Raw genomic sequence first — 16,017 nt, 5'->3', positions numbered from 1 at the left:
AGCTAAACTAAACTAAATAACACGTAAAGTTCTCCGAATATCAATTATCACTACAATATTTTTTAGTTTCGAAATGATTTTTCATAGACAGGTGGCGCTATCAAATGAAAATTATCGAATTATTCTGAAGTACTACTTAGACTGCGCTTTGTAACGAAACCATAGCGCGATTCAGACACGTACAACGCCATCTATCGAGCGCGCATACAATATTTATCGGCAATACAATGGAGTTTTAGCTTTATTAATTTAATGAATTATGAATTTTATGTATTAATTTGTATTAATGATAGTCTGTGTATTACATTTATATTATTCTTTTCTATTCTATGTATGTATTCATCCAATTGAATAGGTACTTAAACAACGAACAAAGTTAACAATGCAGTCAAAATCCATACATAATGGTCTTGCCAAACCGCAAATATAAAATTGTTTTCTATGGCATATTATTTTTTAATGTTTTTATAATTTTTCCTTTATATGTGGCTAAGGACCTATCTTGGTGCAAAATTTGAAGTTTCTAAGTCTGCTAGAAGTACCTTAGATTTTTGATGATCTGTCAGTGAGTCAGTGAGTCAGTGAGTGACAAAATGGTGTAACTTTGATCGACCGTAACTCCTAAACCATTAATTCAATTGGCATGTAATTTCGAACTTAAGCTTGTTCTAATGCCTACTATTATTCCCCGAAAAGCTAAACTCCTAGCTTTGTCCACGTCGAAGATACAGGGGGGGCGAAACAGCCGCGAATCGCTTCGAGAAAAGATGGTACGGCCGTGCCCGTTTTGCTCGAGACTTGGCAGGGGCACTGCCGTGCCCTCAGATTTTTTTAAATCGTACTACTTCATTTGTTTTCTTGTATGTCATCACTTTTTTTTCTCGTCGCTCCGTTGTATTTAGTAGATCATGACCTTCAAATGGATTTGAAACGGTTTCGAAAATCGCGACAATATCGTCTTTAAAAGACACCTCATACAAACCGACATGGAAAATTGTTCAAATAACTCGAATGTATTAAAAAAGGAATGTTAGTTTCATACAATTGATAGAAACAATCACCACTCACGCTGATTGAAGCGACCTAAAATCACAGCATTTAATGAAAAGGTGATATTCCCATGAATTGTATTTTTTCTATTCATTAATATGCTGAAGTGTGAAAACCTTATCCAGGTCTTAAACTAGCCAAGTAACAATTTGGCAAACGTTATCGTTAATAGAGATCTCTCGATTAGATGGAGATGACAGGTCAAAACGAAATGTCATTTCCATACATTTGAAAGTTTTCTTTTACGTTAACATTTGTATGAATGTCACTTGGCTAGAAAGGCTGGCGTTCAATAAAACTACATTTTATTATTACTTAACTGAAGTACATTGTTCCTAAAATGCAAAAAAGGTTTCAATGTCAAATCTGACGCTCACCGAATCACATTTAAGGAAATGTTCAATGTTAAATAAAAAAAGTCGTTCGGCGACCTCGATACTGTTAAAGATTGGCATTTATGCAATTTTTATTGACAAAATTATACATTTATAATGTGTTTTTGAATAAACATGTAGCTAACAGCCTTCGTGAAAGTCAAGGAGGTGGTTATAATATACCAACTTTATAAGCAAATGTTTGTGTTATTTGCAAATATTTATTCAGATTTATTTAGAGTTTTGAATTTTGATTAATGTCAATAGGCCTCTTCAATGTCTCGATAAAATAACTACCAAGCCGGTTGGTCCAGTGGTTTGTGGCCCTGACTGCTATGCAGGATGCTGATACAGGAGGTTGTGGGTTCGATTCCCACCCAGGAGAAATGTTTGTATCACATGATCTATGTCTGGGTGTAGTTTTTCTTTAATATGTATGTATTTAGAAATTATAAGTATGTTTATCAGTTATCTAGTACTCATAATACATGCTCTGCTTAGTTTGAGTCTAGATCTCTAGATGGTGCTGTGTGAAAGTTGTAGATATTATTATTCTACTTTTAACTTCGAATAATCGCTTGCATTATCATGCAGGGTAACGTCAGTCGGGTCTTTGTCATAAAGAGTTCCTTCGTATTTCGGAAGGCACGTTAAATCGTGGATCCCGGCTATTACTCATACATCCACGAGAGTCGTTACGGGTAGTCAGAAGCTAGAAAGTCTGACAAGCAGTCTAACTAAGAGGTATCTATCATATTGCCCAGATAACTTTGATTGTGGAGATCAGATAGGCTCCTTGTTAAACACTGATACTTAGTTGCCACCGGTCAGATTGGAAGCCGACCCCAACATAGTTGAGAAAAGGCTAGGAGGACGATGACGTGTTATTTTTTCATCTTATTGTCGTGTTATTTATATAGCAAAAGAGTGTGCTGCGTCAGTTAATATTATTATAGATACGTAACAGTGTTGTGAGTACCAACCTAACAATAACAAAGTAAAGTATTGCTCGCGACGGTTCCATTTTATGTCAGCGTGTCACATTACTAAGGTTTCAGTCATGTTGCAAATTTGTCTCAAGTGACAGAGTAGATTAATACCTAATACAATTGGCTTTAATTTTAATTTACATTGTGTAAGCTTTATAAATTAAGGCCTTGATGGATAGACAAAGGGAAGTGTATTAATTTAATATTATTCTATATTTATCCGTGTTTCAGAAAGCACGTTAAATTGAGTCCCGGCTGTTATTATCATATCCTTGACAGTCCTTACAGAAGCAAGAAAACCTGACAACCAGTCTAACTAAGGAGCAGCGTTTTGCCCAGGTAACTGGGTTGAGGAGGTCAGATATTCAGTCGCTTATTGTAAAACACAGGAACTTAGTTGCAACCGGTTAGACTGAAGCCGAATCCAACTTAGGTAAGGGCTAGCCTTTCATCCTAGGATGATGATGATGATTCTATATTAATCCTAGATGATTTTGATATGGTTAGGAATCTACTTAGGTAGGATTATTTATAAATCGGTCTGTAAGTCAAAATTAATAGACTGCATACACTTATATTTCAATAAATCTCAAATTAAAAAGAAACAGATAGATTAACAAAATTATTTGTTATTGTGCCAAGTGCGTTTCTGGGAGATAACCGGTACTCTTTAAACAATATATGTCCAGCTACTTAATGAATTCAACTTTTAAAACCAGTATCTTAATAATTCTAGCAAAAAATAATAAAAACAAAAAGATAAAGTGAACAGACAGGCAAAGCCTTAAATAAAATAGACAAGATTACTAAATTATATAACTATGTGGCCTGACGACCCAGGTACAGTATACGGCACAATATTGGTATTATATTGTCAAACACTTCGCTCTTATTAAAATGGGAGTACGGTTGATTTTGGCTAATTCTTGGTGCTATTTGTTATCTGTCGACGGTACCTGTGTACTATTTGTGTCTGTTTCCAATCGATCGCCGGTTCTAAGAGCTGGCTACGATCGGGCAAGAGTTTTGTTTAGACTTCTAGAATTCTGTATAGATTTTTATTGTTAAAGGTTTACTAAAGGGGATAAAATAATTTAAACTAAATGGGGACAATATTTACGATAGGAATGCCCTTGCTCTTGTCGAAGGCCTACTTAAAAATATAATATAAACAGAAAATCTAAAGTAGCTTTTTTGTTTTATTATTGTTTGGGCAGAAATGAATCGAAATGTTAGACTGATTTGGGCTTAGGCTAAAAAATATAAACCTAACCAGTTATGCTGATACAAAACAGTTGAAATTTCAAATTCCTCTTTTATTTTCTGACACACATCCTACAATAACGACCGTCCGATTTTCTAATATTACGTACATACCTACTTAATATACTTTATGAATTCTTTAGCTTACATTTATGAGCGTCAAATGATATTTCCACTGCAGTCACTCACGTCATAATGCGGTTCTCAGGCGGTTTATTTGCAGACTAAAGTACGGAAAATTTTCAAGTGTAGTTACCACGAGTTGTGAACGATGTTCCCGACTGCGGCCGAGAGAACGTGCTTAGCGGCGAAATTGGTGTTGTTCTTTTTACAGCAAATAGATGGACTGAATTCCAATTAGTTCGTACGATTTTTTTAACACTCTTTCAGAATTTGCAGTTTCATGTGTGTCTTCAAGGAAAAGAAGAACTATCCAAAAACTAATTATAATTAATAAGCTTTATGACGACCTAAATAACTTGAAGAAAGAGTTGCAACAAAAAGAGGTGAATCATCTGGATATATTATTTTCTGTAACCGTTTCTCAATCACAGTGAAGGCTAATTCATTATACGTAAGTGATTCATGCACTGAATACTTCTGACGGGCGCAACCTAAAATGCTGAAATCAACAAGCGTTCATGGCGAAAAAAAACTCGAAAAATACTTGAGCGGCAAAAAAGGCAAAGTAAAAACAAAACAATTGACATGAACAACACGAGGAACAAAAAAGCTAGCATCGATCAGTTGGAGCATGCGCTACACACAAGCGGACATGCGGCTGGTGCGAACGTACGTCCGATGAACGGCAGGCGGGCAGTGTCGGCCTTGGCGACCACGCTGGGAGCGCCGAGGCACACGATGGCGATGGCGTCGAAGAAGCTGGAGTGCGGCGCGATCACCACGACGGGCGCCTCGCGCGAGTCCGCCGGCACGTGCTGCCGCCCCAGCACCCGCACGCGGTGGAAGCCCGCAGCCACCACCACCAACCGTATTAGCGACAAGATCGAGAACCGCAGTTTACTGTGAAACAAACCTTATTATTATGCTGATAGGAAATAGATTCACAGTAACATCACTCCTAATTTTCTGTAGGTTTACTCCAGAAACCGGTTTGTTTCTATTTCTGTATCTGATGAATTTGATTCTGTCCTAAAATGATACTATTGAACCAAACCAAGGTCGAGTTGCCATCAAATGTTATCAACGTCGTTAGTTGGCGGCATAGCTTAATTCCAACTCGTGTTTTTACACGAATCAGCGCTAGTGTCAAGTTCCAGAGTACGAACTCGATCTCAAATCGATTTAAATAACTCGATTCTAACGGAAGCAAGCCTACCGTTCGAGATTCAGAACTATTCCATTTGAAGTCAAATTATAGGCTCTACAAAAACGAATTCTTATAAGGTGTTAGTGTTACACAGCCTGAGTGCACAAGAAACCGTTCCAACTTTCTTGTGAAATAGAAAGTGTTGTTTATTCATCCATCTTCATTGAATAACGGACGAGGCGCGAAAGACGTATAAATTATATTGAACAAAAACTTTACACATTAACAAATAAAAGTGTACTTCTTAACCTATATAGGTAAGACAGCAGGCATTTTTTTATATTCGAATTGCCACCTAATTTATTATATAACTTGGGTTTGTGGTTGTTACCTCTTCCCGTTTAAACAGCAAGTATAATAATGATAAAACATTGTACAGAGCTAGCTGATGTGGCGGTTTAACACATAGGCTTTTCACACTTGTCACCCGACTACGTCAAAAGACGGTTCCTAAGGTTTTGTTTTTGCGAAACCGCAAGAAAAAGCTAGTCAAAAATTAAATTGATGTGACATTTCTTACAATTATTTAAAAACTAATTCACTTTTGAATATGGATTGGAGCAAATGATTAATTTTCAATTTTGTTGGAATAACTTTCTGGTCGTAATCGAAAAATTGAAACAAGTCTCATTACCCAAACAATTGTGTGAATCTCAGAATAACGATAGAAGAAGACCTTATGAAGTATAATTAAATACACGACTTGAATGTTTTGCTGACTCATAATATTCTCTTCTAAAATAATTTAGAGTTTAGACGTTTAGTAATCTATATAATCCATCTGCACAGCGTTATCTTTTATGATAATTATGAATCAGAAATAACGATTAAAATCCCCGGCAATACTGCAGACGTGTTTGATTAATTGTATAATTCACAGAGACTTGCAGAGTAGTTATCTTATGATAGGTAAGTTAGATAATTGGAAGTACCTATCTGCACTCGAAGTGTTATTGAACGTACAGGCAAAAAAGAATAGAAACTTGATTATAATACATTTCCACACGTTTAAGCTTTTTGCAGAGATTTTCTCTTCATATTTTCTTTAATTTAATTGTAAATATTACATCTGCTTGTTTAGTTCTCCACGTATATTTTTTTTAAGATACTAAACCCTTTATGGTCTTCAAACGTTTCCTACTGACTTTAACCATCATATTAACTCGACAGTTAATGTTGAAGATAAAATAGTCCTATCACCCAAAGCCACCGGAATACTTTTCTTTGCAAATCAGTATATTTCCTGCTTAATAAAAAGAGATACAATATTTATTTAAAACAATCTCCCTCAAAACGACAACAAGGTTTAGTGGTTTGGCTGTAATCAGAAGGAAGAATTTAGCCTTCAGTCCTGCCTGCATTCGACCCTAACCTAGATTGAGTGCAAGTTCCTGAATCCTGCAAAACACAGGTTTTGACAATCAATTAAACCTTGATGGAAACGTCACTTGGCATTCACCTCACAATGTCAATGAATTCTACATTTCCAAATTTAAAAAGTTTCTTTTTTAAAAACAGATTCGGTGATAACGTAAAATAAGTTTAAGGCCAGTCGTATGCCCGAGGATGTAGTCGCAATGTCAACTCAACTGATTGAAGGTTGAATTCTGCTAACGTGTGATTAGCAAGTATAATTAACATCAGAAACTACTTGGAACAAAGAGACTGATTTAATTTTTCAGCCAGTAGTCATTTGTGTATGTAGATTAGATTAATTTAGACTGGAAATCACACTTTTTTTTAATAATATTTAAATTGCTAGTATGAAGTTTATGAGATTCTGTCAGTTCTTCATCTAAAAGATTTTTTATTAGATGTAGTATGTAGAGGAGCTCGTGGCTAAGCTATAACCGCATAAGTGATTCGATCACAGGTTAAGCTATGCTTGACGCGGTTGGTCCGTAGATGGGTGACCATCTTTGTCATAACGAGTTCCTCCGTGTTCCGGAAGGCACGTTAAATTGTGGGTCCCGGCTGTTATTCCTACATCTTTGACAGTCGTTACAGGTAGTCAGAAGCTTGAAAAAGTCTGACAGCCAGTCTAACCAAGGGGTATCCTGTTGCCCAGGTAACTGGGTTAAGGAGGTCAGATAGGCAGTCGCTCCTTGTAAAACACTGGTACTTAGCTGAAACCGGTTGGACCAACATAGTTGGGAAAAGGCTAGGCCATGCAATGATGATGTAGTATGTAGATGGGTTATAACCCGAAGTAACAGATTACCTTGTTTTAGCGATAACTCATTTCCATTAGGGCGAAAAGCAACTAAAGTAAAAATATCAACAAACATTTATATCATCGAAAAAAGTGCGTTTGTGACCGGAGAACAGTATAATACATAGGAAAATTAATATGGTGGTCTAGCGCGGGTAACTTTACACATAGAAAAGAAGAACATTCCAAAAACTAATTAAGTATGAATGCTACTTACGAAAGACATTACACAAAATGTAAATAATTCTCAATGTAATCAATAAAATTATGCCAACAACGGAAGAGGTAACGAATTGATTAAAGACTCTTTAAACCTTCAAAATTATTTGGCCTTTATGAAAAAACCATTCAACTTAAGTTTACAAAAAGTTAAGGACGGCATTTTTATGGTTAAATACCTCATTTACTGCCAAATATGATTTTTAAGGGAATAATATTTTTTTTTACTTTTAATATATGTTAATTTCGTAGCAATGATCATTAGATTCCTCAGGTTGAAAAACAAACGCCCGGACATTGTATAAAAAGATTGTGCAAAAGAAGACAAAAGTTTGTGCCCAGCCCTGTGTAGCGACGATTAGAAAATATATAGGGGTTAGTAGGATTGGATGTAGCTGGTGACCAGGGGCGGATATAATACGTTAAGTGGACTAACCCTACAAGCGATAGGCTTAATGTAAACTGCAAACCAAAAAGAAGAATGATTGAGCGAAGTTAGTAGTGAGTATTTTTAGGGCTATCATATAGACTCATTTTTGAGACTAATACAAAAAATAACATCAACATTTTCCCACCCTAATTCAAGGCCTACGCGTAGGCATAGCATAAGCTGCATAGCGTTTTCCCACAGGGAAAACCCTTAATGGTGACTGAACAAACTTCTTAAAACCCTAATAATGAATTATCGTAGCTTGGCAGCCATCTTTGACTATACATCGTTACCGTAGCCAGAGAAGAAAATACCCGAAAATACTTGCTTTCAATGAAAATTTCACCTTATATTACAAAATCAGTGATTACCTCTATAATGATCGTTATTTCGAAATAAATACATACATAATTATGATCACACAATAATTTTGTGGCATTAATTATGTGCCTATTGCAATAGCTAGAACAATGACTATCACGGTACGTTCACAACAGTTTGCCACACGCCAAGGTTTGTGATGAAAGATGGGCAAGAATTTATAAAAACAACCTCATCTTAATAAAATAAGCTGTGAAAATGAAAATTACTATTAAGTGAACATATCTTAGTAAATATTTTAAGTAACTGCTAAACAAGAATGTTTTTTTTTGGATATGAGATTTTGAACCGGATTATCGGATTCAATTTTATTATTGTTCTAAATATAAATAAACTTTTCAAAAATCATAACAGTTTACAGTCAGACAATAAAATAAATACCTACAGTAAATTTTTGATTTTCATAATAGAAATACATATATATAGATTGGATATTTGTTAGATGAGAGTCTCACTGAGGTTTTGAGGAATCGACTTAATATTTTTAAAAATATGTTTAAAAATGTATGTCTGCGAAACTTTATTTTTCATACGAAAAAAAAGTGACGTAAAAAGTAAGTTTGACGGTTCAACGACCCAAATCGCAATGTAAAAGTTTTCCGATCGGTTTTGTTTTCCCCTAATACATTTACAAATTGATTTCGGAGATTTCCTACATTGTTTTCGATTTTCCAACTTTGTGTTGCTAGCAGAATTTCCCTTAGATTTTCTTTAAATTTTGTTAACAATGTTTGACCTCTATGTCTCAAAAAGATAACTAAATTTTAGCTCACTATTAAATCATTCAAATACTTAAACACGAACTCCGTTCACAATCAAAGTGGTTCCGACAGGCTTGCTTACATAACCTTAACATTTGCCAACTGCGGAAGGGCTTCCAAGCACGACTGTGCTTAAAACGAAGGCAATAACTGCGTAACTAAGAGCACAGTATAAAAATAAATTTATTGTGTAAAGAGGCAAACATATATTCAAACATCTATACTCAATCATATTGACCAAAGAGGAAGGAAATGTTAAATTGAGATTTAAAAATAAATGTTAAAGTATAAATCCTTCTTGGATCTAAATGTTCTCTTATCGTTATCCACTGCAAACCAAAGACAGAGTATATAATGTCTTTGCTGCAAATAGTTAAATTAAAAAGAGGTAAAAATGTGTTTTGAGGTATTGTAGATCTTTCTTGGATCACAATGTTCTCTTATCGTCATCACACTGTACCTAAACATTGTGATTTCCTTCTACTCAATTCTACTACTACGAGTGTTGCGACCAACATTCTTTCTTTCACTGTCTGTTGCTTGTTTACTTTGTTTTAAACAGTAATACTACATTTTAACATTGTTCAGAAAAAACAAAATCCCATGACATCACGACACCGTACCTATAGGACTCCTTTTCCCTGAAAATTTTATATCAATCTTGTCTTCTTCTTTTACTTACTTATAGCTATTGCCAAGTTAATAAGCTAATTAAGGCTTTCACACAAGTAACTTTAACATTAAATCTTAAATCGAACCTTAAATAGAAAGAGGCGACAGGGTTTGATAAAGAAACGGAAGTTTCGCGATGTAAAACGCGCCATTGACTGATAAGAGCTATACCTATGTTTATTTTAGAAATATTTTGTAATTAGGCCGTACACCTATGATAGATTTCAATGAACATGTTGAAAAGTGTTAAAAAGTAACGGTGTTTTTTTTAAATTAGTATACTATGACATACATTCTGATCAGAGCTAGTATTATCAAACCTTTCAAGAAGTATTATTGCAATTGTGGAAGAAAGACAATGTTCTAGGTCGTGTCTTGCTTCTATAGTGTAGGTAAGTTTTATTTTAAGAAGTGGCAATACAAAATCATGACATAGCAGATTCTTTGAACTCATCATTGGTACAAAGGGTCAATCCCCATTGAAAGAATAGTAGCGCGCCCTGGCCATACGAGGAGAGGCCAAGCGCCCGTGCCAAGAGGGCTCTTGCAGTCTCAGGACGGAACATCACTCTCGCTCCTTTGCTAGATAACTTTTTACTTATGTAAGTATATAGTTGCAAAATTATCCTACTAATATTATAAACGAGAAAGTTTGTAAGAATAGTTGGAGATTTGTTCCTCTGTAACGCAACATCCACAAAAAAAAAAACAAAAAAATTAAAAACTATACGTTTTTATTTCAAAATGGCCGTTTTCCAGGCACTATTAAACCGATTCAGTATAATGACTTTAGATGCACGGTTCCAAAATGTCATTCCGATGGAGAAGAACCGGCAAGAAAACTGTGAAACTGAACGGTTTTGAACGAAATTTGATATAGAGATAGTTTACCAATAGTTGACCTGTATTAACAAATAGGACTTTTTTCTCATGTTATGTTCCCGTTGGATTATTTTCGATTTGTAGCAAGCAGGCTGAGCCGCTGACAAGAACTCGTTTGTATATACTGACACTGCCGGCCGCTGCTCTTTCAATGTGAATTGACCCTAACAGTTGAAAGTGATTTTAACGAACTCGAATGATGTATGCCGAATTAGTATTGAAACCTACTTTTTTATGAATGAACGACCTGATTAGTAAAGTGAGGCTTTTTATACGTACATAGCTACCATTTATTAGTGAGAGTTTACTTTTTATGTCGCCTTTTATAACATTATATTGGATTTAATTGAATACCGACTATATTTAGTATAAAGTTTTTTGAGAGAATCTTCTTAGGCTTTTTTTATTGTAATTTCTGCAATAGTTAACGCCGGTGTAATAGCTAAAAGGTATAGAAATGACTGGTTTTTTTTAAATATGTGTGTATTTTATTTAGATGTTTCTATCATAATATATTATCTATTGTGTACAAATAGAACACGTGAAGCGTAAATAAAATTTAATTCCAATTTTAAAATACAGTACCTGCACTGATGAATCATCAATAAATCAATGTAATATAGCACAAAACAATGACTAATAAAGATAAGAAATAAATGTTAAATTAACATGTTGCACGCCTAAAATTTCACAAAACTATCACAACACCAATTAACATTTACATAGTTAAATATTTTAATTAATTAGTTAATTATGGCCCGATTTTTCAATCGTCAAATAACTTTTATTTGAGGAATAAATATGGCCGTTTGACATATTTTCTATACAAAAGCTGTCAAAATGTCAAACATATTCGTCGAATAAAAGTTATCTGGCGATTGAAAAATCGGCCCTATTTCTAGTAATTACTTACCTTATTGAGAATTTGTCAGCAGATGGTATGATGTTAACATACCATGACAAAAGGTTTAGCTTTAGTTTAAGTTAAGTTTATTTTTAACCGAATTTTATTTAAAAGGCCACTTAGAAATTGATAATCTACGTTTTTTTATGTAAGTACCGGGTAATAATGAACATAAATAAGTACCCTAACCTAAGTCAGTACCTACTAATAACTTTATTTGTCTGTCATAATCTAAATACCTCATAACACAAATATTATAATATCAATAAATAAACAAATTCACTACTTAACTGGTAAACAAGAAACGCTCAAACAAACACGATATGTCAAAGTCCACGCGTAAACACAAAATATGTTTAGCAGACAAATTACGTTTTTGTTAACAATAATGGCATAGCAGCTATCTTGGTGATACCTGTTTAATCATATTTTACGTTAATTACTCTAGTAAAATCATTGTCTTAAAATTCATTGTTTAATGACGTCGGTTCTTCTGTTATACTTGTTAATGTTCTCTTTCAAAATCAAAAAGTTTAAATCAAATTTGGCTAGCAGCGCTTTTTGAAAGTCAGATGGCATTGGACAGCACCCAGTTTTGCCCACCCATCACCGATTCCTAAGTGCTTTTGCTGTGAGAGAAGAAAACAATCTAAATGTTTCAATCGAATTGAGCAATAGATATTGCACTCTGAAACTCGACACTACCGCCACTTCTAAAAATGGCACAAATTCGAACCTACTTTAGTTGACAGCTAACAACGCTGATAACGCAGAATCCCTAATCGATCTTATTTTGGATCAAATGTATTATTCAGGGCGAAAATCTTTCGAGGTACATCTACAAGAGCAAAAAATAATGTTTTCGAATATTTTACTTTAGTTTTGGTGTGTGTGAACGTGACTTATTTTAGAATAATATAGTATTTTAAGTAGTAGTTAACATTGAGTATCAAAAGTCATGTACATTTCAGGACCAAATTGAAGTGAAAGACACAACCAAACCATTTCTAGGATTAAAATTAGTGAAAATCGTCACCTGAAAGGCGGAAAAATCGCAAGAAATGAAAAATCATTAACCGTTGTCAAATAAAAAAAAAACTAACAAAATACTACAACGCATGACATTTAATTTCATAAATGTGATTTGAATAACACATCATACATTATATAACTTGAATTTACAACAAATCCAAATTTCTGGCCCGTACCTACCTACTCTCTTATCACTAAACTCGGTTTAAAAAAGGCAACTTTTTCTTCTAAAGCATCTTTTAATCAGGTCAGCTGCAAATAGATGCCTATCTATAGAAGCATTTGCTCGTGTTTATAATCACATAGATAAGATACAGGTACTTCACGGATTACAAGGAAGAAAATTGTTCCTCAATTTTTTTGTATTAGAAACTTCCCTCTCTGTGTGTCTTTCAAAAGATCTGTTTAAACTTTTATCGGTTTTAATAGAAAATGTAAAAACTTGCATTTTATTTTAAGCTACTTCATTACTTCTGGACATAAAAGATGGCGTTTGCATTGCATTCTAAGGCAATTTGCGGTGAACTCACGACTAAAATAATTAAAAATAAATATATAAAAAGAAAGCACAAAATTTAAAATGGGCATACATACTAAAATAATATTAATTTGTTTCCATTGGTTATCAAAGAAATAAGAATCACGTTTAAAATGCGTAAGACATTTCTAAACTATCATAAACCGGTTTTTGTCGACATTACCGGTTTTACATTTTTGTTGAAATGTTTGACGTTCATAACACATAAATAGCTCGTTGCTATGTTCGTCTTTCACTTGTTTTCGTTCAAGGTTCTACTTTCAAAATGCCAATATCATTATTTATTATTTGCAAGTATATTTCTGCACAATTCGACGTGCGTTGACGGCGGCGTCATCAAGGGCACAGACAGCCAAGAAAAGCTAGAAATCTAGTGAACATTTCACATAGTTATTGAGACGTATCTGACATACATTTCGTAGAAAGTCAATTCTTTAAGTACTATGCTGTTAGTAGGATGGAAATAATTAAGCAAATATTGATGAGGGACAGCAACGATAAATACACGTTTACAACAGAAATTCGTGAAAAATGGATTCGTAACAGCCAAATAAAACCTTTGTTGTTTAGACATCTATTGTTTAGTTACCTCGTTCTATTTAGGTAGACTTTGAAATCTGAATTATTGTTCTGGACAAGCATCTAAAAGCTTACTTGACCTACTTATGAGATACTTCGTAGGTTGAACAGTAGGCAAGTGTATTTTAAGCGCGAGAATCTTTCGAGATTCTTCTAATGCAATCAAAAATTGTATTGCACTTATATCTTTGTTTTGGTGAGGATATCCATTTATGCCTAAATGTTTCATTAATTTGTGTGGTAGATATTGTACTTTACAAATAACCTCTATTTTTGCACCGTCTCCTTGAATTCTCGAACCATATTGAAATGATTTCGAGAATAATCTCTCACACTCGAAACCATCATTATCGTTATTTCGGAGAAATAAATGTTATTGTATGCAAATAAGTGACGACCATTTTATTTATAAGTCGAGGTATTCGTATAATTAAAGCCACTCACAGATATTAATTGATACTTCAAACAAAATGAAATTAGATTTTTTTAAGTAACCTCCGCATTTTTTATGGTTTAAGTTTTTTCATCCTAATTCATGGCAAATGTACACTCGACCTCGACACCGTGACCTTTGATTATTCTTATCAATGATTTTGTAGCGTCTCCCATTTGAATCAGTTTATTCCTTAGATAAAAGTAGTAAGACCTTAACAAATGTCAATAAAATGTGAAAAAGAGAAGTAAGTTGGTGGATCCAAGAAGTGGCTAAAGATTTTTTTCTTTTAAAAACGACTCCTGCACTAAAGAATTTAATCCTTGTGTCGCGGGGGGTCTCTCAAACATACAAATAACATGCAGATACCTGTTCTGGATAGAAATCAACCAGTGTCATGGATTAAATAAAAGCTATACCCTACACGAGATTCCCATTCGGTTTGTTGTAAATACCATTTGACAGCTCACATCGTTTTGACATTGATCATCCGTAGGCCTAAATTAGTTTCCGGCACCTTTAAGGTACCGGTACATTTAAGGTACCTTCTAAAACGCGCTAATTCATGTTACCTACCAACTTTAAAAGAAAGTTAAACAGTAGACTTGCTACGATCCGTGACATGCTTGGAAAAACTATTAGTTGACTAGAGATTTGGGTTAAAATTGATAATCTTGCTACATAAAGTCTAAACCCTCATATTTGGCATTTCAAGACTTCATAATTGGCATTTTGTTTATGAACTGAGGATGTTACCTTCTCCAACCTGTCATTGGCTGTCTCCTGAGGTCTTCCTCGCTGAGGCCATAGAGGCCGATACACGCAAGAAACCACGCTGTCACTATGAGGTAGCATATCACAATGACTCGGAAAGGCAGCAATATTACAGTGAATATCGCCGTCTGCAACAAAGAGGAAAAAACATATGATTAGTGCCTATACCACGAGCTCTCAAAGTCTGCTGTGGATGGGGAAGTGAAAGAGCGCTATGTGCTGCACGTAGCGGCGACTCGCTTCCTAAACAACAATATGTACTTGGATCATAATCGCACAAAATATAATATTTTAAAATTATTTCGCTTACAATCAAAACTCGTTTGTTTTAACAGGAAAATGAAACTTATTATTAAACATGAATTTTGTAAACTAATACCTAATTAATATATGTATTTCTGTACTAAGCGATAGTTAATAAAAAATGTGTGATCTCCATTAAGATTAATAAGTTTTATGTTGACACTAAAGCAATTCCTTCTCACGGTTTATTTATCATTATTCTCGACTTGTAGAATTTATTTAACACCACAATTTCTTATTGCATGCGTTTATTTAACATAACTTTCTCTTTTATCTTGGCTAACGTTTTAAACATTTGAAGATAGGCTCGTAATATGGACATTATAGAAAATAGATTTCTAAGTATTTGTTAGTGCTATGTGTTTGATCTCACTTTGTTCAATAAAAAATAAAAGCAAAGCCAGGAGATTGAATAGATTTATATTTCTGAATGCAAATTAGTAAAAAAATATTTTAAGATTCTGAGGTGCAACTTTAACAATGTATAGATTTCTTTTAATATCCAAGTTTTATGTCATCAAAAACTGCTTAACAGATATTCGACCCGTTTATAAAAATGTTACAGGAGGCTGATAATTTACCTTCAAGAACTTAAATATCAAACCTCTTTTGTCTAATTAAAACAAAAAAGGGTTTTAAAATCCGATCTAATCAAGTCAACAAACGCTGCCAATGACTCCAAGTACTAAGACTGACCTACAATAACAGTTGACGTTATCAAAAAATAAACAAGACAACAAATGTTTATAAATACGGATGCGATGTTTAATGACACACGTGTTTAGTTCAAACACTGTTGTATTTAGGATTACAGACCTTTGCCAAATTGTTTCACATGCACATGTTAAATAATGTACTCTCGTTTTTATCCTCAATAACTACGCATAATAT

General features: G+C 34.1%; 1 protein-coding gene across 2 annotated transcripts in view; it reads right to left on the bottom strand.

The window, feature by feature from the left end:
• Positions 1–16,017, bottom strand: part of LOC113498312 (lysophosphatidylcholine acyltransferase-like) — a 36,732-nt gene that overhangs the window by 17,978 nt on the left and 2,737 nt on the right. Inside the window, exons 2-3 of one of the 2 annotated variants that reach the window (XM_026878289.1) lie at positions 14,806–14,951; positions 4,473–4,699 (exon numbers count right to left, since the gene is read on the bottom strand). In XM_026878289.1, coding sequence (XP_026734090.1) covers positions 4,473–4,699; positions 14,806–14,951 — 373 coding nt within the window. The remainder of the gene's footprint in view (positions 1–4,472; positions 4,700–14,805; positions 14,952–16,017) is intronic. The other variant, XM_026878290.1, reaches the window with a different exon arrangement.

The sequence above is a fragment of the Trichoplusia ni genome, chromosome 10 (assembly GCF_003590095.1).
Source record: "Trichoplusia ni isolate ovarian cell line Hi5 chromosome 10, tn1, whole genome shotgun sequence".
In the NCBI taxonomy this organism is placed as follows: domain Eukaryota; kingdom Metazoa; phylum Arthropoda; class Insecta; order Lepidoptera; family Noctuidae; genus Trichoplusia; species Trichoplusia ni.
Note: the sequence above shows the minus strand (reverse complement) of the source record. Positions and strands in the feature narration are given on the sequence as shown.